The 20,729-nt window shown below is 31.4% G+C and overlaps 2 protein-coding genes across 2 annotated transcripts; one reads left to right on the top strand and one right to left on the bottom strand.

Moving 5' to 3' along the window:
- Positions 1 to 778: 778 nt before the first annotated feature.
- On the bottom strand, positions 779 to 9,379 carry Rs1 (Dead-box helicase Rs1). The gene is made up of 15 exons (XM_085194816.1): positions 9,158 to 9,379; positions 8,810 to 8,896; positions 8,311 to 8,449; positions 7,836 to 7,936; positions 7,330 to 7,525; positions 6,712 to 6,860; positions 5,998 to 6,081; positions 5,419 to 5,546; positions 4,919 to 5,116; positions 4,331 to 4,475; positions 3,579 to 3,761; positions 3,195 to 3,375; positions 2,363 to 2,557; positions 1,570 to 1,712; positions 779 to 1,116 (listed from the first exon to the last, which is right to left on the bottom strand). The coding sequence occupies exons 1-15, from the start codon at positions 9,248 to 9,250 to the stop codon at positions 790 to 792; spliced, it is 2,349 nt and encodes a 782-aa protein (XP_085050942.1). The 5' UTR covers positions 9,251 to 9,379; the 3' UTR covers positions 779 to 789.
- Positions 9,380 to 9,613: 234 nt separating this feature from the next.
- Positions 9,614 to 20,330, top strand: Sac1 (phosphatidylinositol-3-phosphatase SAC1). The gene is made up of 14 exons (XM_085194817.1): positions 9,614 to 9,802; positions 10,123 to 10,217; positions 10,977 to 11,095; positions 11,965 to 12,057; positions 12,337 to 12,468; positions 12,874 to 12,982; positions 13,545 to 13,660; positions 14,492 to 14,716; positions 15,080 to 15,247; positions 15,808 to 16,014; positions 16,368 to 16,535; positions 16,952 to 17,053; positions 17,322 to 17,458; positions 17,907 to 20,330. The coding sequence occupies exons 1-14, from the start codon at positions 9,765 to 9,767 to the stop codon at positions 17,983 to 17,985; spliced, it is 1,788 nt and encodes a 595-aa protein (XP_085050943.1). The 5' UTR covers positions 9,614 to 9,764; the 3' UTR covers positions 17,986 to 20,330.
- Positions 20,331 to 20,729: the final 399 nt, after the last annotated feature.

Here is a 20,729-nt window from a genome sequence, read left to right as displayed (position 1 = left end):
ATTTTAGAATAAACCCTTCTGTTGCATAAACATTAATACAATTTTAAATGAAACTTAACCAGATTTATTAAATTTTGTTACATAAAGTTTCGATAACAAAAAACCAAGAATAATGACGACAATGATGTAAATCGAAATGTTTATTATGTTTTAATTTAAACTAATAAGATATCGGTGTATTGCCTACAATTTATCGTATTACATTAGATTGAATAGTTTAAAATAAACACTTATCCCAGATAATGCCACGCAAATAATAAAGACAATGTAACGGTTGTAAGGACATGTGGAATTTGTGTCACATATGCAATAATTGCAATGTCTTATGCCCGCTCAACAGATGGCGCCGTCATACAGTTCAGTAACGACTCTCGTTTTCCGGGACTTTTCTCGGCCTTCAGGCTGAGATCAATATGTGTAGCAATCAATGAGGTTGCTTAGAGAGACAGAAACCGCGGAAGTAGATTACACACTAATTCCGCCCGGATTCAACGTAGATTAAGCACTTAAGATCCGCAAAGTGTAGCAGTCAATAGAGATGCTTAGTGATAGAAGAATCACGAAATTGGACTTAAGCTCCGATCATCTCCGTTGAATCCGAGTGGAGTTAAGAAGTAATCCAGTTCCACAGTTTTTGTCTCCCTAAGCACCTCTTCGACTGCTATAGTTTCCTAGTGATCCTACTATTACTAGTTCCAATAAAGAATTTTTATTTTTATTATTTATTTTTTATTTATTTGTGACAAGTACAGGAAGGATGACAAAAAAGACAATCACAAATAATAAAAATTATTTATTTTTATTTTTAGGTGCTTGCGGCTTACCAAACGTTTTACCTTTAGGTTTACCCCTCATCGGCTTACCTTTACCTTTCTGCATATTTCTGCCATTTTGTATAGGCTTACCCTTTTGTACTCTGTTAGCGTCGTATCTTAAACGTTTGGTGGATGCTTTAGATGTATCAGTAAGATCATTGGCAAAGTTACTTTGCTTTTTCCGTTTATTTTGATTGTTTTTATTTCTATTTTGTGCGGGCCTATCGTCGTCGTCCTCCACAGCGCGGATTCTGCGTAACTTCTTTTTGCCTTTCGACATTCTTGATTGTAATAATGCAACCTGTACAAATAATATGTTATATTCACGCAATAATTTTAAAAATAATTTATGTATTCAATGTCTGGTTAATTTTTTTGTATAATTTACAGTAATCGAACCTAAAAGCTGGCCTAGGCGAAAGTGAATATTTTAATTACAATAAATAATTCAATACGTTTTTTTAAAAAAACAGCGTTGTTATTTGTGTTTTTGTATGTCTACTGTGGCGTCATAACTCCCAAATTTAAATTTATTGCTTTTTGTTCGAAAGGGGATTTAAACGAAAATGTTCTTAGCCATAATTAAAGAAAATATGTTTACCTATTTGAATATTATTAGCCCTTTTGAGTTCTTTGTTTACTTTGCGAAGTTTTTGTGTTGGAGACGTTCTAATTCGATATGGTCATAAATTTTATACTTTAAAATAATATTATTATATATATGTTTAGACAACTAAACACAATTTAAACTTACTTTCTCCATCTCCCGTTTAACTCTTTCCTCGGCCGAATCCTTCGGAGTGTGTTTAGTTTGCTTTTTCTTCTTTTTCTTGTTGTCATCGTCATCTGAATCGTCATCCTGTTTACGTTTCTTACCTTTACCCTTTTGGATTTTATCTGTTATAAAATAGGTTTTTTTATTAGATATAAATAAATATGATTATTATTTAAGGCTATCTCTGGTTTTTTTATTAATAATTTAAAATGTTCAATTTCTACTTTAAATGACAAAATAGTTGCAGGATTATTGAATTGAAGCCGTCGTGGCGCAGCGGCACAATGGTGTGACTGTAATACGACGGTTGTGGGTTCGAACTCCACTCGAGGAAGTGAAATATTTATTTACGTTTATATTTCCATTTCTTCGCTCTGGTGTTGAGGCAAAGCGCGGCGTTGAGTTCTGCCACTCAACACGCAAAGCCTCCAGAATTCGACAGAAAGTGGGGAACGGAGTGTCTTCACACTAGGTTCCCTTTGCCTATCCTGCTGTGTGCGGGATTCAGCGTGAAGCTGATTTATTTGATTAATTTTATTTAATATTTTCGTTTCTTTACTCTGACACCAAGGTAAAAGCTTGGTGAAAAATTCGGCGGAAAGTGGGAAACTGAGTATTTTAACACACCAGGTTCCCTCTGCCTGCCCTGCCATGTGTACAATGTAAAGATAAAAAAAAAGTTTTTCTCATATTACTTCCATGTACTGTTTACAGAGAACAATCAATTACAATTATTGTTATACATGTAGATAAAAAAATCTTCATAACCTACCTTTCCCTGGGTGTTTAGTCAAAGCTAATCTTTCTTTCTCCTCTCTCTTCTCCTTAGGTGTCTGGAACCATTCTTGTTGACGTTTGGTTTCGAACTTGGGACCATCCTCCTTTTTGATGGCACCTTCTAGTTTTCCAGTTTGTTTTTCCATTTTTTTTAGTTGTTTCTCTGCATATTCCTCGTCCAGGATTGCGGCTGTGGATATATTTATGTAATGTTTTTTTATTAGTGATTAATAACATTATTTACTTTCTTGAATAATGAATGGTTGTGAGGTTAGTTTTAGAATACCTTTGTATTGGTTCCAAAGAATGTTAGTAGTGTTCTGACAGAGATAGATATTTTTTTGCTTTATTATGAAGAATAATGTGACGTTTCTTTTTTATTTTCACGGTCTCTCACGTTTCCCTTAATATGCATGGTCAAATGGATTTTTTTGAGACATATTAAGACAAACTCACTTTCAAACTGCGACCTCAATATTATTACATTGAATTACAATCAACATTTTCAACTTAGACAAAGTACCTTACTTTTAATGCTTTCTCTCACCCAACAGGTATATTTTAGAACATAATACAATAGAAACTCAATTAACTAAAATAATTGTTATGGTTAAGCATAACAGTTACTATTACACTTGGAATAAAAAAATATATGAGAAGTGAAATACTTTTCATTTCTGTTCAAGGTTTGAAAAATACTGTAATAATGAAACAAAAAAAAATATTATTAATGTTCCCTTTTTTTTAAAATTACATGTACCCGGTTTTTAGTCCAGGTAATACCGAATCCATATAACTGAAGGCCGGATAATCGGGTCTCCACTTACCAATTTCCGTTTCAAGCTTGGCCAATTTCTCCCTATACTTGGCCACTATGTCTGGTGGAACTTGTCTGGACTTGACTGGTCGTCTCGCGCGTCTTACTATAGCTTTCACTAGGGCACGTTCTGCTTCACCTGCCAGGGACACTGATACGCCGGCTCGACCAGCTCGAGCCGTCCTACCTACCTATAAACGAAGATATTTTAAATTAATTTCTCATATAATATTTTCACATATGTCAAAAGTTATTTTGGTCAAATAATACATACATTTGTATATTTTGAACATGGCAGGTAAAGTTGATTATAGTTTTGTCCCCTAGTATGTCTACACCACGGACACCCACGTCTATTACCACTATTATCATCACATACTGCTCACCTACTTACCCTATGTATGTAATGTTCCAATGTAGCGGGTAAGGTAAAATTGAGGACAGTTTTGACGCCTGGTATGTCAAGACCTCGGGCAGCCACGTCCGTCGCCACTAACACGTCAACTTGTTCATCTTTAAATCTTTTTAGAGAGTCCAGGCGTTGAGGCTGGTTGAGAGCACCGTGGAGTTCTGCTACCTGGTATTTTAATTTTATATATTACTAACTTTTATGGGCAGCTTCGCCCGTGTAATTTATAACAAATCACTAAGAGTGGCGTATGATACATGAAACATTTTAAGGGCCCGAGGTAACTAATCATTACATCTAAATAATTAACGCAATGTAATACAGACTGTAGCATTTCTTGATAAACTATACAATGTAAAAAGATTTCTTAATTCTTGAGATTACTGCGTTCAACTAAATAAAATCTTCAACTTAATAATATTTGTATGTATGTGTTGTATTGTTATATAGATATTTCAAATAAAATTTTTCAAACATCCACAAAAATATTTTAAATGTCACTGTAGCAATACTTAGGTGCACACAAATTTATTGACTAAATCTGCGTGTGTTTTAGTAAAGCGTCTCTATACCCACTGTAATAATGTGACAACACCATGTTAAAGTGTTGCCACTGCGTTGGATGTGGGAGTAACATTAGATTTTTTTTTAAAATAAAATATAATTAGCTAGTAAGTACATTACTAACCTACCTGCTACATGCGGGATACAAATTAAGCTGAAAAAATATGACATACCTTTATGCCCAACAATCCTAAAGCGACGTGTAACCTGTGAGCCTGCTTCTTAGTCTGCACAAATATGACCGCTCTGTCCCTGAACGTACGACACACCAGCGCGGCTAGTATCGCTTCACGGTCCGATTCGCGCTCCTTACGTATTCTGTTAATAAATTATAATAGTTTATTTTAATGCAATGCAAACAAGGCAAGGCAAGGAGAATGGGGATCGGGATAACAATGAACTTTATAAAATCTTAATTAGAAGTTATAAAATCACTTTCAATGAAAATGAAAGTAATTTTTATGATAAATTTCAGGATTTTCATTAATATTAAGATATTATATATAAGAACATAATTATGATAAGTATAAAGTCAACAATATCTGGATTTCTATTTTTTTCTATTTTTTGTTTATAAAATTCTATCATCTATGTATTAAAACATTCACAATTCACCACCTCCATTTAACATTACCATGTTTCATTCACAGGTATACATTGAAATGAAAAAGATGTAACACAAAATTTTCCTGAAATCATGTTCTAGTAAAAAAAAACCCTAACAACATTCTCACTTTTAATTAAATAAACACTGAACTCACCTCACAAACTCCTGTCTAAGATTAAAAGCAACATCTTTATTAGAGTCCAAAAACAATTTCACTGGTTTATTAAGAGAAACGGCGGCCAAATCTTTGACTTCATCGCTCATTGTGGCAGAGAACAACATGGTTTGTCGTTTTGGTGAACACTGACGGATGATCTCTTTCATTTGTTCAGCAAAATATTCGTCCAGCATTCTGTAAAGAAAGCAATAGATTTTTTTTACGAATAGATAGTGCCTTATTAAGTTTATTATCATTTATTAACATATAATTCAAATCAGATTCACGCTGTATCCCGCGCACAGCAGGGTAGGCAATTCTGGAGGCGTTGCGTGTTGAGGGGCAAAACTCAACGACGCACTTTGCCTCAACACCAGAGCGAAGAAGGCAGTAATTAAAGAAAAAAAATAAACAATTTTTGAGCCCATCACATGGAATGATAAGACATTTTAGTGAAAAAAATGCCCATTAAAAAAATATTACATATATTGATTTACCTGTCAGCCTCATCCAGTACAAGAACTTCAATGGAATGCAGACCAAAAGACGGTGTGTTACGGATATGATCAATAAGTCGCCCCGGAGTAGCTATTACAATGTCGGGATTACGACGTAACACACTTTCCTATTTTAAACAAAAAAAAAATAAATTAAATATAATATACCTACTTCTACACACTATATGGTACCAGTGACAGATGATATAAAAAATGTATATATATATAAACAAAAAATATATGCAATTAAACAAATAGTGTTACGTTTAAAATTACTATATATTTAAAAATTGAAAGTCCGACGTAATTTCTGTAACTATATTGATTTTTAAACACAATATACCTATATCTAATCATTTGGAAACATTTTATTTTTAGTTGATTCCATATTTTACAACCATTTTTTTGCCAACCAAAATGCCATTAAAAAAAATAAAAAATCCCATAATTGCTAGGGGTCAAGGTAGATAAAGAAGCCTAAACCTTGTGTGTTAACATTATAATTTGCCTATACTTAAAAAAAATATTTCCCAAATAAGTCACATTTTTCCTTATTTATTTTTAGTTATAAGTACTAACCTGGTATTTGACGTCCAACCCTCCAACAGACAGACCAATAGTGACCGATGTGTTTTGGGATAGCTGTCTAGTCACAGTGTGTACCTTAAAAATATATGTATTTTATAATTCATTATATACTTCAGGTTTGTATGAATGAGTGTATTAAAAATGGAAGAGCTTGTCAAATTACATTTTTTTCCAAAGAAGAAAGATTTTCAAATAAACAATGTGCTCAATATAAACTGCTGGAAAAATATTATACATGTCTTTCTTACGGTATTTTTGTGTTGTCTAATATATGGCCCATTTAATGATTTAATATGGAGCCGTCTGAATGTTGTGTTGATTTTGTTTTCTCAAAATGTTATACCCAAAAAATATTTGCTTATATATTTTAAAAACATCCTCCCGTTGTTGTATACGAGAAAAAAATATTGAAAATGATCTCCGCTATCACCTGTATCAGTTTGTCCATCAATCTACTAATCATCGCGTATAATTAAAAAATAAAATCAAATCATCTTCACGCTGTATCTCGCACACAGCAGGGTAGGCAGAGGGAACTTAGTGTTTGGACACTCCGTTCCCCATTTTCAGCCGAATGCTGTAGGCATTGCATGTTGAGTAGCGGAACTTAACGCCGCGCTTTACCTCGACATCAGAACAAAGAAATGAAAATATAAATTTAAAATAATATTCCAATAATAATAAATTTTTAATTATAACATCTACCTGAGCTCCCAATTCACGTGTAGGGACTAAAACTAGTACTCTAGTGACACGGTCAGCCGCAGCCTTATACAAAAGTCTCTCTAATATAGGTAGCATGTATGCCGCTGTTTTACCTGTGCCCGTCGCTGCACAGGCACATATGTCTTTACCTATAAATATAGAAAAAAATATTGAAAACATTTATAAATTGTATGTCACCTTATATTCATGTAATAATTCTTTCAGTTTCACATCCTGCATATTGCAGTGAAGTTGCTTTGATCCCAGAACAAATGATTGAAAATATTAATAAATAAAAATTTATTTCCTCAATTGGGGATTGAACCCACAACTGTTGAGTTACAGTCACACCCTTGTACCCCTTGCGCCACTACGGCCTTGACTTTGATGTGTTATTTTAATGTTGTCATATTTAAGTATTACTGAAATTATAGTAGTTGAAGCCAGTTGTGGTGGAGAGGCACAAAATGTGTTTATAAACACAATTTTTTAAAGTCAGCAGAAAGCGGGGAACCAAGCGTCTTAACACTAGGTTCCCTCTGCCTACTCTGCTATATAGGGCAGTATACAGCGTGAATCTAAAAATAAATGAACTAATAATTTCATACTTATACATACCTAACAAAGCTATTGGTATAGTAGCAGCTTGTATAGGCGTAGGATGCACATAGTTTAGTGTACCAATAGCTTTTAACAACGGTCGTGATAAATTCATCATGTAAAATGAAGCCTGCTCATCATATGGTGGAGGCTCTTCAAAGAAGTCGGAATCATATTCTATTTTAGCACCTTCTGCTTCATCTTCTTTTAGTTCCTAAAATAATCTTGTTAATATTATATGTTTTATTATGTATTCAATACCAATGCTTTGAGTGGTGGAACAGAATGCAGCACTTAGTATTGCCAGAGCAAAGAAATTAGAAATAATTTATTCTCTCAAAAGGACATCGAACCTACTATCATTATGTTGAGCCTGCTTCTGCTACAGCATCACAATATCTTCTATTTGAGACATTAATAAGCTTTTAACTTATATTTAACAAATACAAATTCAAATACAGAATTATTATTATTTTAATTTAAAAAGGTTGATCATTCAATTACAATGCTCTGTGTCTACTTACATCTTCCAATTTTTGTTTTTTGGTTATTTTTTTTTCTTTAGTTTTAATTTCATCCTTCTTAAGTTCATCATCTGATATTTCTAATTCATCCACATCACTATCTAAAATATTACATATATTCACATTTTATTAAGACAATTGCAGTAGATGTAGTATTAAAATATTATCGATTATCAAATGTCTATCAAAAGAACTACTGCCTAATTATAGAAACATTGTGTTAATGGCAGAATTGAATGTGGAGTTTTAACTACCAAAGAAGTTGTTAACTCATAATGTATGACTTATACAGAGAATATTAATAGACTATGAAAGTTTTAGTTTTATTTCGAAAGTTACTTGCTAAGTAATGTTGATACTCCTCTGAATTCTAGTAACATTTTAATATTGCTGTAATAGCAACTTATACTAATAAATTCTATTTCTATTTATTATTATTTATTATTGTTATTTTTTTTTCATATATTTAACAAACCTTTTGCTTCTGCCTCAGAATCTGTGTCTACATCAATATTCCCCCTCACCTTGGCTTCAGCTCTTTTTTGTTCAATTTTTTGATCAAGAGTTCTTTTAACATTTCTTCTCACATATTTTTGTAAATCATCCCATGGATCCTATTGTTGAAAAATGTTTGTTAAACAAAAATATAAAATTAAAAACAAACCAAGGTAATTTTAACATTCTTAGTGTTATTCCACACTAGGAAAGCAGATCATTTTATAAAAAAAGGATAAAAAATTAAATTGTTAATATTTAAGCCATGCCTCTGGCCAGACTAAGCCATAAATTGTTATCTAACTACACATAAGAATTTCGACATTTGAGTGCTAGGTTTCTAGGAGGTACGGGTTCAAATGTGTTATACTTAACTTCAAAGTGAGGTATATTCAATTAAAGTTACATTACCTTTCTTCCTTTTCACAGTTAAAACTGAAAAATTTAATAATAATTATGCATCATTAATCATACAGTACCTTATTATACTCTTCAACAGAAGCAACAAATTTGAACTTTGGGTCAAAATCGGCTTTCCTTTTTATCTTTTGCTTTGTGGGCTGATACTAAAAATAAATTTATTATAAATTAGTTAGTGCATAATATCGTCACTAGATGTAATTCTTAAAAGCTTTTAACAAGTTTTAAGACGTATAGATTGTTTTTTATTTTTCGTTATTACTTGACATTGTCACAGAAAGAAAATAACTAATAGTGCATTTCTTCGATTTCAATATGGATGAAGAAAATGAACCGAACGATGGAGGTATTTAGCTAATTATGGATTTTGTAATGCAAGTTACATATTGTAGAACAACTAAACATACATCTTCTTCGACGTCTGATTCTTCTGAAAAATCTTCTACTTCTTCATCATCGTTTATTGTTTTTATGAGTCCTGGATAACCTTCCACCTCCATTTTATTTTAATAATGAAATTTCATGTACTAACTAATATTTAAATTTCTAATAAAAATGTCTAAATTCACATGGCATAATATGCGGGTTTAGAGGTTAGCTGTCAAACAAAACAAAACTTGTGCTGAACTTTAAAGTTTAATTTAAACATCAGAGACACATGTTTACAAGATTATATTATAAAATTTTATCTGTATTGTCCATTCAGTATCTTAATAGAATAATAAATTCATAGGAAGATACCTTTTTTTAAGAAATCAAATAAATAATTATCCTTAATTATTTTTTTTTAAATCTTGTTTAAAATAGTTAAATATAATTAATAAATCAATGCTTATCTTTCTAAGTTGTCATCCTGACATATTGACATTTAAAATCACAATTTTGTGTTGTAATCACCGATTTTAACTTAATTCTACCTCTAATGTCATCAATTTTACGCTAGGATCTGGTAGACCATACTGTAAATGTTATGATATAAGTAAACTAATATTACACAAGAAAAATAGTGTTAAAATGGCAGACCAACTACTGATTCACGATGATATTAAACTGTAAGTGAAATATCATAATTATTTTATAACTATGGTTGTTAATTTCATTAAGTTGTAATAAAGTTCATTTTATGTTTTTTAAATTTATTAATATTGCTAGTAATTATATGATATTTTATTAAGAATTATTTATCTTATAATTACAGAAAATTATTAAAAGTTCAGCATTTTGCTTTTGGGTAATACCCAAGTAAAATACCATAGCCACCTTTGTGTTCACAAGAGTTTTAGTTTTAATGCTTTAAATAAATCCTTAAATCAACACTTTGATTGATTCTATATAAAATTGGTTTGGTGTTATCAATATATATTTTTTATAGGTACACTACCTCAGACAAATTTTATTTGGAACCTACTATAAATCCTACAGAAATTCTGGTAATTGATAGAATCACTGGTGATGCAGCAGTCAAAGGTAAATTATAAAAAATAGTAAAAATGGTATATAAGAGATCATAATACTATTTTTTTAATTTATTTACATATTAAGATTTACTGTGTAAAAACAATACATGTATTCAATAAAGTGAATAAATTTAATCACTTAATTTTGTTCTCTCAATGTCATGTAAAGTTATTTACATATTACATTAATTTTAATACAATAACTTTATGAATGATATTGAGGTGTTTTGGTGCAGAGTAACATCTGATTCTTTAAAACTAACTATTTTTCTGTGATGTATTATTTTTGCGCCGGGTGTGGGAGCGGAAATGGGATGTCTGAACACTAGATTTCATCATTCTACCCTGCTGTGTGCAGAATAAAGTTGAGCTAAAAATCTCTGGTAACAAGACAAAAAATGGCATTTAATTCTGCTTTATAACATGAAATTGAATGTTGTGTTTAAGTATATTTTTAAGAATAATGTAAAAAAATGTATATTTATTATTACCAGACCCCTTGTTTATGATTGAGGCAAGGTATATAATACTAACAAGCCTAAATTTTACATATATTATTTAAGATAACAGAAGTGCCTTAACAAGAACAGAGTGTCTTAACACTAGATTCTCTAGTTCCCTCTGCCTATCATATGCTATGTGTGACATACAGTGTGAAGATAAAAAATAATTACATATATTTGTAATAATGATTTATATTAATAAAAAGAGATTGTTTGTCTTCAGGCCAGTCATGATGCAGGTTCACAAGTATTTGTCTTTATTACAGATTTTAAGTCAGTGAAAATCCCAATACCACTCCATGTGTACAAACCTGTGTGTGGATTCCTTGGTTCTATAAAACTTATATCAGGATTGTATTTAGTTGTTGCTAAGTATAGAATATTGGTAAGTTCTTATAATATTATTATAGATTTTTGGTTATCTTTATTTATATAATTTTAATTTGACATATAGGAAATTTACGAAGTTTATGATAATAATAAGAGTGAGAGACAGTGAAATCTCTCAATAGTTTGCATTAATATGTTTTACTAAGATCTTTGCTTATCTAGAAATATCATCAGTCCGTGCTCTGAGCTCCTCTCCCTGCAACACAGTGGGAATGAAATGCTAAGAAATGTATTTTCTTTAATTTTCCTGGCCTTATAAGACAAATGCAACATTGAGTTTAGATTTTCTATGTGTAATGCCTCAAAAATCATAAAATAATGAAGAGAGTAGAGTGTCTTTTGTAATAAGACATCGAGTTTTCTTTATCTATTATATACAACTAAGATGAGGCTTAAAACTACAGTGTTACAGTGTGTTAATGTTTATGTGGATACTAGTTGCCACTTGCAACTTTAGTTGCATGGACTTTAAGCCGTAAAATGGAAAATACCATTGTAGGGATTCTCCGAAATCGAGTCGTAGGTATTGGGGATAAAGTTCAAACTTGTTTAACCTTTAGTAGTATTTTTGTAGTGGTAAGTGTTTACGTTATTCTATCTATGCGTAACTGCGTCACCCGGAATACAGGTATAGATAAACATCGTGAAATGTATAAAAATCCTATGTCTAAACTGTTGAGGTACCTTGATTAATTTGTTTATATATGGGTTTCACATATTTTATCCTATATGCTGCTCCCGTAAAAGTAGCGCTGATGCTTCCACTTTGTATGAATATAGATTATATTCTAATTATTTTTACAATAATTAAATAAATATAATTTTATTTATAGTAAAATTGTATAAGATTCGTTTAAATTTTAGGTAGGTAAAATAAATGGCCAGGACATATATCAGTTAGCTGGTACAGACATCATCCCTTATTCAAGGTCTACAACACATATGACGAACAAACAGGCTAGTATTACTACATATATATAATATAAAAATTGTTGTTATTTAAAAAACATATTTATTTTGATAAATGCCCCCAATAATAGTATATCCCATATATCTTCCATGTACAGACAGCCATAATTCTCAATTAACTCAATCAATTTTCGTAATTTTTTAATCTCCAACGAAAACAGTAGTGCTGTTATAAATTTCACACGTCTGTGTATCCACGTGATCTGTGTGTCTGTCGGTGTTATCATAACTCCTATACAGATGAATTATTTAGTTGTATTATTACAGATTGAGGACAACAACACATATGAACGTATGCTCAAAGCTGCGTTGGACACACCCGGTATATACTTCTCGTATGGATATGATTTGACTCACACTATGCAAAGGTTGCATTCTGTGCCATCGGAATTTCATAAGGTATTTATAATTTCTGTTATTTATATGATATTGATAATTTACTTATTTTTCTTATATATATTGTATATATTTTTTACACCTTTTTAATAAGTATCATTTTTATACGATAAAAAAAAATTCTGACTGCATATTATTGTAAATACCATTTTTTACAGTGGTTTACCTATTGCCACGTACAAAAACCACATTTTTTCGGTTGACACTGTATTCTCCACTTCTCCACTTTCTACCCGAATTTGAGATATTGCTTGTTGATTGACGGAACGTAACACTGCTCTTGCTCTTGCCAGAAAGGGGGAAAAAAGAAATATATATTATTATACGTCATACCATGAGGATCGAACCCACAACCCTCCATGTAATATCTAAATAAATAATTGAACTTATTCTATGTTATTCTTTCAGAATTCGTTGGCAAATCGCGCTGATTCACGTTTTCTATGGAACGGTAATTTACTAAAGAACTATTCACATCAGCAGTTCGCGAGATTCACCCTACCGATAATTCAAGGCTGTATCCTTTTAAACATATTTAGTTATAGTAGGGGAGTTAAGCGGGTATTTTGCTCATTACTCAAAGTTGTAAAGAAAGTTATCTCGAAATACGATTGATTTCTTTTTATTTTGAAGGCAATCTCTTAAGAATTACGGAAAAATTGATTATCATACGGCAATGTAGCTAAAAATAAAGTATTAATTGTATAGCTGCTAAGAACTGTATTTCTAATCCTCCTCACTCTTTTTCTATCTCTCACTCTCGCACCATCCCCACATTTGACATTCCTGTCTGCCTCATAACGATTTCACAGCTGATCACAATAATGTGTCTGTTTTCGTAGACGTACGACTTTTTCATTTGTTGGTTGCGTGTTAAATCAAATTTAGCAATTGAATTTAATAAGTATTATGAAAATGAAAAAAAAATGTGTGAAATTAGAGTCGACTATTTCGCTGGTAACATGAACTTTACATTAGTATGACACATAAATTTAATTGACAAATAAATCCTTTTGAAAATTGAATTAAATAATTTAAAAATACCATTTAACATATAAGATTCCTTAATATTTTCGAAGTTGTCGCAATAAACAGAGTGACGGTGAACGGCCACCAGCTGTCCTGGTCGGTGGTGTCCCGGCGAAGTGTGAACAGAGCTGGCACTAGGTTGTTTATGAGAGGAATTGATGGACAGGTATGGGGAAATCTAAATAAAATTTAACACAGTACCGTCGACAAGTTGTGGCCACCTTGATGTCAGTTGGAGGTAGCTCAGATTTGATTTTAGGATTTTTCTGGCTTTTGATTCTTTCCGAGTGAACAATGAGAGACCACGAACTGTCGATCACACTAAAATATACATCTCGTAGAGCAGGATTGGCAAATAAAAACCTAATGTTAAGACACTTTATTCTACATCTTGAGTGGAGGGATTAAAGATAGCACTTTGCCTCGCCAAAGCCTCTGTATGTCTCCACATGAAAATAGTCTATTCCCGTAAGTAGGGGTCAAATCCAGAACTATCAAGTTTTCAGTCATATGCTGTCCCGCTGCACTACGATAGCCTGATATATATTATATGAACCTGCAAATATTGGATCCAAAGTACAACCCAGAGCACACATATCATAACATTTTTCAAATGTGCTTATGTGAGAGAACCTACCTACCTAGTTTTCTTGTTTTCGCTAATTTGAGAAACATTACGCGTTGAACGGATTTACCTGCGTTCTTCTTTCTTTTGCGTTTTACTAGAGCGAAAAAATAAATTAATTTAAAATACAGTTCTTAGATTAAACTCACAACCATTAATAATTAATACTGTCATACAATATATAGTAACTTACATGTCATTCTTTTCGCCATATAGCAGCGTTCGCAGGCGGAACCTAGTACGACACTTTGTTCCCCAGTATTTGTGGAAAATTTGCATATTCTACCAAAGCGAATACACAAACTAAAAATCCCCTAAATAAACGTTTTTACAATCAATTATATATTTTTTTGTATTTTAACTTACTTTCAGGGTAATGTAGCGAATTTTGTGGAGACCGAGCAAATAATAGAAAGGGGTGGGGAGAAATCTTCATTCGTACAAACACGGGGTTCGATCCCGCTATATTGGAACCAGTACCCCAATCTAAAGTATAAGCCAAGTATAGCATTGTCTCAAGAAGACCACGTCACAGCGTATACCAGTCATTTGAGAGATCAGGTGCTGAGATATGGGAATCAGGTTCTGTTGAATTTGGTATGTATTTTTTTCTGTTTTTATTCTCTACATTTAAAAAGTAGAGATTGGTTTGCACTAAGATATTGTACTGGTTACTGACAATATTCTCATGTTTATATAGAAGAGAGCAACTGTTGAGTCGGTTTTCATAGCAGAACTGGTGGTAGCTATATAAAGATCCGAAACATACTTGCAAGTTTATTTGAATTGTAAATAAAGATAATTACAAAAAAAAAATCATGTTCAATCATCGTGAATTTGCTTTTTATGACAAAATTGCTTATTATCTTTAGTACGATTTCATGAAAAAAAACCCACTCAATTGAACTATTTGCCTTTACACACCAATGGAAGATTTAAATTCTTCTTTTCTTTTCTCAGATCGATCAGCATGGTAAAGAAGAATCTTTAGAGCGTGGTTATCGTGCAGCGGTCGCAGCGGCTGCCTTACCCTCTGTCAGATATGAACCCTTTGACTTCCACGCTGAATGCAGGGGAATGAGATATGATAGACTTAACGTTTTGATGGATAGAATTGCTCATGAACAGGTAATTGTGTAAAAAGTAGGTTTAGATTTGAATCAAAAATATTAATAACTGAGGTAATGGTAAATAATAAGAGATAGTTAAGTAAGTCATTTTTAAATCATCTTTTTGACTATGCCTGCATCTTTTTGACATAGATACGAGCCTTTTGACTTTCACTTTACTAAAATTAAATTAAATCAGCTTCACGCTGGCCGAGATGACCTCAACTAACTAATTAAATTTTTAAGCCATATAGCAATAAGCCATTAAACTTAAATTAACATTTTGATGGACAGGTTTGCTCACGAAGCTAGTTAATTTAGTGTAGTAATGGTAGATATTTGTAGTTTTTTTTTTTGAAAAATAAATAAAACTTGTGTATGAGTAAAATTTTAACGAAAATAAATGAGCAACATAAAAAATACTGTGACATAAGAAGAAATGTTCGAAAACTAATAAGTATCTAAAAACAATTACAAGATGTATGAGTTGTTATATAACTTTGTTATGTCCGATAGTCTTTTATATATTTTCCAGCATAGCAGGGTAAGTTAATGTCAAATTCTTGTTTCTTTTCATAGACGGAATTTGGTTATTTCCTGTCTCGTGGAGGAACAATCTTACTCCGCCAAGTCGGCGTGTTCAGGACAAATTGTGTAGACTGTCTGGACAGAACCAATGTAGTCCAAAGCCTCCTCGCTAAGAGACAGCTACTGGCTGTACTGAAACTCCTGGCCGTGATCAGGGATGATGAACAGCATCCGCATCTGGACTCCTTGTTTAATACTGTAAGTGGCTCGAAAGACTAACTTTTAGTTTATTATTTTTAAAAATAACTACTACTAACTGCTTATAAGGTAAATGTAACTTCTAACTTATTACAGTATTCAGCAATATCTTAAAGTTAAAAATGTGTGAAGTTAGGATCTTTTGGACTGCAGTATATTGTTGTATTTAATTGAATGTAATAAAATAATTATAAATTTATATTGAAAAGGGTTACTGTTGAATTGGTTTCTGGCTCTTTTGAGAAAAATTGATTTCCAGGCCGTTTTAGCGAAATGTGTAATTTGGCGAGAGGGAAACCACACAAACTTTTAAATATCAAAATTTATTATTATCCTCTATATTTAATTAATAGATCTGGGCAGACCACGCGGACATGATATCAACCCAATATTCGGGTACTGGCGCCCTCAAAACGGATTTTACCCGAACTGGGAAGAGAACTCGCATGGGTCTCCTCAATGATGGAATCAATTCACTCACTAGATACTATAAGAACAACTTCAGTGATGGTTTTAGACAGGTAACGTTTGTTTTTCGCATATGTATGTTGTGCATATATAATAGCTTAAAGGAATCATATACTAAACAGATGCATTGTCACAGGGCTTGGCTATTATGAGTTCAAGTCTCACAAGGCAATAATGCCTATTATTTTCGTTTCATCCCTCTAGTAAAAGATCTCGAAATTTGGGCTAGGTGAGGAACGAAATGTCTTAAAACTAGGTCTTCTCTACCTACCCAGATAAGCACTCCACTCCAGGCTCTTCATCATCTAGATTCTAGACAAAGTCTAAATTATATATTTTTTTACTAAACTGTTCAGATCGATTTGTTTAGTGTTAATCAATGTTCAGAGTATATACATTATCACAGATTCACTTGACTTTTAACATTTGAGAAATAATTTAATTTAATGCTAGTTTTGCTTATTTCCAGGACTCAATAGATCTACTCCTTGGTAAGTACGTGATAGTGGACGGAGAGGGCAACACGGCACTATGTCCATTGCGTCAGGAACGTGATTGGAAGCATTTAGCGGTAAGTCCGGGACTCAAACCCGTGCCTTTTAGAAAATTAAATTCTTATAAGTTTGTAAGAACTTATTTGTGTTGTTAACAGCTAGGTTAATATTTTCATACATTTTCTAAAACATTTTCCTATGTTTAGTGAGAATTGAGTAGAGAACACGTACACATACATAAAGAAATTGAAACTGATAGTGTGTTTTTCTTATATATACGTATCCAGATCCTAAATGTTACTTTCGGATGTATCATTCATTTTAACTCATTTTTTTCCATTTTAGCTGCCGTCATTCCTGTTGGTAGCGATGTCGATGTTTTGCGCGAGCGCAGTCCTACCAACGCGCGGGGGCACTGACCTCCTTCTCTATTTAATGTTTTGGGGTGCCGCTGTCGGTGTCACATTGAACTTTATGTTTAAGTAAGTCATTTATTATGTTATATTTTTTTAGATTTTGTTAAGATATTCCGTTCCCTACTTTTCGCTGAATTCTCGAGGTATTGCATGTTGAGTGGTGGAACTCAACGCCGTGCTTTGCCTCGCCACCAGAACGAAGGAATGAAAATACTAAATATTTAATCCTCTTCTCTGTCTTACCTTGCTATATGCCCCCATATATGAAGGAGGAAGGCATGGAAGTACCAATCAATATATGTTATTCAGCAAATAAGTTTTCACTTTTTTTATTCTAACATTTTTAATTTAACAGATGTTTTTATGTAATTTTTCAATGTTAATTTTTCTTTGTAGTATTAATTCTATAGGCATAGCACACTCAGTTCTCCCACTTCTAACGCCAATTATTTCAGCTTAAAAATACTAAAAACACTATATAATATTTTATTAATGTTTATTTCTCGCTAAACAGAAATGGCAAACAATTTGTGGACTGGCCTCGCCTGGACTCTGCGCTGGCGTCCTCCCGCGCGCCTCCGCCGCACTTATGATTGCTGACCTGCCACTCGTTGTCGTCGTCTAACGTGCACATGTAATGGTTCAACATAACACAACATAAAACTACTATATTTCAACACAACATAATTCAATATAATACAACATGAAAGTACAGTATGATCTGCTAGTCGTGGCCAGATTTAATTTTAGGATTTTTCTTAATTTGATTATTTATTTACCGAGTGAACAATGGGCAATAGTTCAGAATGGCCACAACTCGACGAACCTAATGTATAATTGTTGTTGGACAAAATTGTATCAAACAGGTTGAAGTTTTGTGTTTCAAGCTACAGATATGTGTGGGTATTGGTATGTCTATATAGTTAGGTTTTGAATTTTCAATGCTTATTATAATAGATAATATTTAATGATTATTATTGTCAATGTTTTCAAAAAAATCGGTTTTTTGGCTATGGTTTTTACTCTGTCATCGTATTAGCTATTTGAGGTATTAAAATATTAAAGAACTGAAATGAATGACATATTTTAGTGATTTCCCGATTTTAATCTTAGTAGAGTAACAATTATTTGATTTAATTTTAATATGTCAAGTAGCCATGTGATGCGCATTATACTTTAAAGATATCTTATAATTATTCTCCTAAAAAAAACGTATTTTGATTACTTCAATTTTACATCGAATTAAATCAACCTGAATTTGAATTGACACATTATTACCTTTTTATAGAATAAGCAATAAGCAATTTTTTCTATAATATAGTTCTATAGTCAAATATTGTAACAAGCATATCGATATATTGCAGAATTTAAAAATTTTATTTTAAAAAATTACGAATAAATGTGAATACCTATATATCTTTTGAGTGTATTTTCCTACATTAAAAAAGGTCTTTAACTTTCATACTTAATGCATTACAGGCAGAAAAAACTAAGTGTTAAAACACTCAATAACCATTTTCCTACCTGTTGGTTATGGAACCTAACACCACACTTCAAGTAATTTTTTTACAGTCATATACTTCTCCACTGAGCTACGGTGGCTTTTCAATTACTGTAGAGATTATTTCTTGATTTCCACTTTATTGTGATAATTGTTGAAATCATTCCATTCACTTTTATAATATTTGGATCACTTTTTGATGTTTATAATTTTTTTTACTGGCAATTATTTTAATACTGGTTTTCGTATTTTTGAATGTGTGTATTTTATATAAAAAATATTTTATTATTATTATTTAACACAATAACTTTCAATATTCAAATTAACATTTTTGTCACATGATTTTTATAATTCTACATATCAATAATATAAAAGTTTGGTGCCAAATTAGCATTTCTTTCAAAAAGTGAACCAAATATTTGAGTGTGCTATACTAAGTTGACGCCATTTTCGCCAGAAGCTTTGTTTTTATAGAAATATTGCTTAGATTTTGAATTTATTTTTTGTTAAGTGACATTTGTAAAAGCCTAATATATTTAAATGTTTCACATAAATTTCTATTAAAACAAATAATATATAATTAATAATGGATAAAGCGATTAATTTTATAGTATTTAAATTTAATTATTTTTAATAATTAATAGTGATTTATAAATAAAAAGCAACAATGTTAAATATTTATGCTTGTATATTTGTGTCAATTTCTTTACTAAATTTACTTTATTACTTATAACTTAGAAGTAATTTCATCTTGAACTACTGTCTCATGAAGTATCATACACACATGCAATGCATAAATAATAAGACGTTTATGTGATACATTTTAAATTTTATATGACGACACGAGCTGGCAATTTTAAGTAAAGATATCTTTAGAAATAACATCCTCTGTACAATATTATAAAAATATCTATATTTATAATGTACACAAATTAAAAATAGGCTCGGAAATAAATCATATTATATGAAATTAAATGAAATTGTGAATAATATAATAACTCATTTCAATTTCAGCATATTAACTTTATATATTTACTATAGAAATTATAAATAACTTTATTCTTATATTTTGACGGATTCGATACTTACAACAATTTTCGTTGTTCGACTGTTTACCAAAACGGGTAAATTAAAATAATTTAAATATAATGTCATCTTGGCGAGATTCTAACACATAATCATCGCAATTACAGTCACACTGTCCCACTGAGTCATAATGATACTAAGTATTGTAACTGTTTTCTTACATTGACTTTGTTTTCTATATTTTTGTCTTAAATTGTGTGATTTTTATAGTAATGTTATTTCTTTTAAGATATCTTATTTGAAATATAAATTTATCTGCTCGATAGTTAGCAGTATTTTATGATTATGTAACTTTTATGTGTAATTTTATTAAGGTTTTTTATTATTGCAATAAACTATCTAAATGTGAAATTGTTTTATTGATTTACATCTAAAGTCCTTAACCAATATATTATTATATTATATACCTAATAAATATTTAAGAGTATTACATATTAATGCAGTAATTAATATTCAGATATTTTTTCTACTATAAAAGTGCCCCTATTAACATATTTCTTTTCTGAAGTAATATTATTCATTGAAATTACAATTTCACACTAGGGATATTACATTGAGAAACGCTCCAGTGTATCGAGCATTTCTTAGTTTTGCCATTTCGAACCTCTGTAAAATATTTATTATTTACAAGAAGCCTTTCGTGCACGAGTCTCATTCGCAATTGGACGACTTATTATAAAGAACAATATATATTGTAATAGATATTATATTTACTATTTTTTTAAAACGTTACAATATAATTTAAATTTC

This window comes from Heliconius melpomene, chromosome 12 (genome assembly GCF_056956725.1).
Source record: "Heliconius melpomene rosina isolate 202511_hmr_F chromosome 12, ASM5695672v1, whole genome shotgun sequence".
Taxonomy (NCBI): Eukaryota; Metazoa; Arthropoda; class Insecta; order Lepidoptera; family Nymphalidae; genus Heliconius; species Heliconius melpomene.
This window is presented reverse-complemented; position numbering and strand designations above follow the sequence as displayed.

Coding starts and splice junctions, on each gene's coding strand:
- Rs1 (XM_085194816.1), bottom strand. CDS start 9,250: ATGGAGGTGGAAGGTTATCCAGGACTCATAAAAACAATAAACGATGAT. Junction 8,897..9,157: donor AATCAGACGTCGAAGAAGAT/GTATGTTTAGTT, acceptor ATTTATTTTTAG/TATCAGCCCACAAAGCAAAA. Junction 1,713..2,362: donor GACTAAACACCCAGGGAAAG/GTAGGTTATGAA, acceptor ATTTTATAACAG/ATAAAATCCAAAAGGGTAAA.
- Sac1 (XM_085194817.1), top strand. CDS start 9,765: ATGGCAGACCAACTACTGATTCACGATGATATTAAACT. Junction 11,096..11,964: donor TTGCTAAGTATAGAATATTG/GTAAGTTCTTAT, acceptor TTTAAATTTTAG/GTAGGTAAAATAAATGGCCA. Junction 12,469..12,873: donor TGCCATCGGAATTTCATAAG/GTATTTATAATT, acceptor TTATTCTTTCAG/AATTCGTTGGCAAATCGCGC.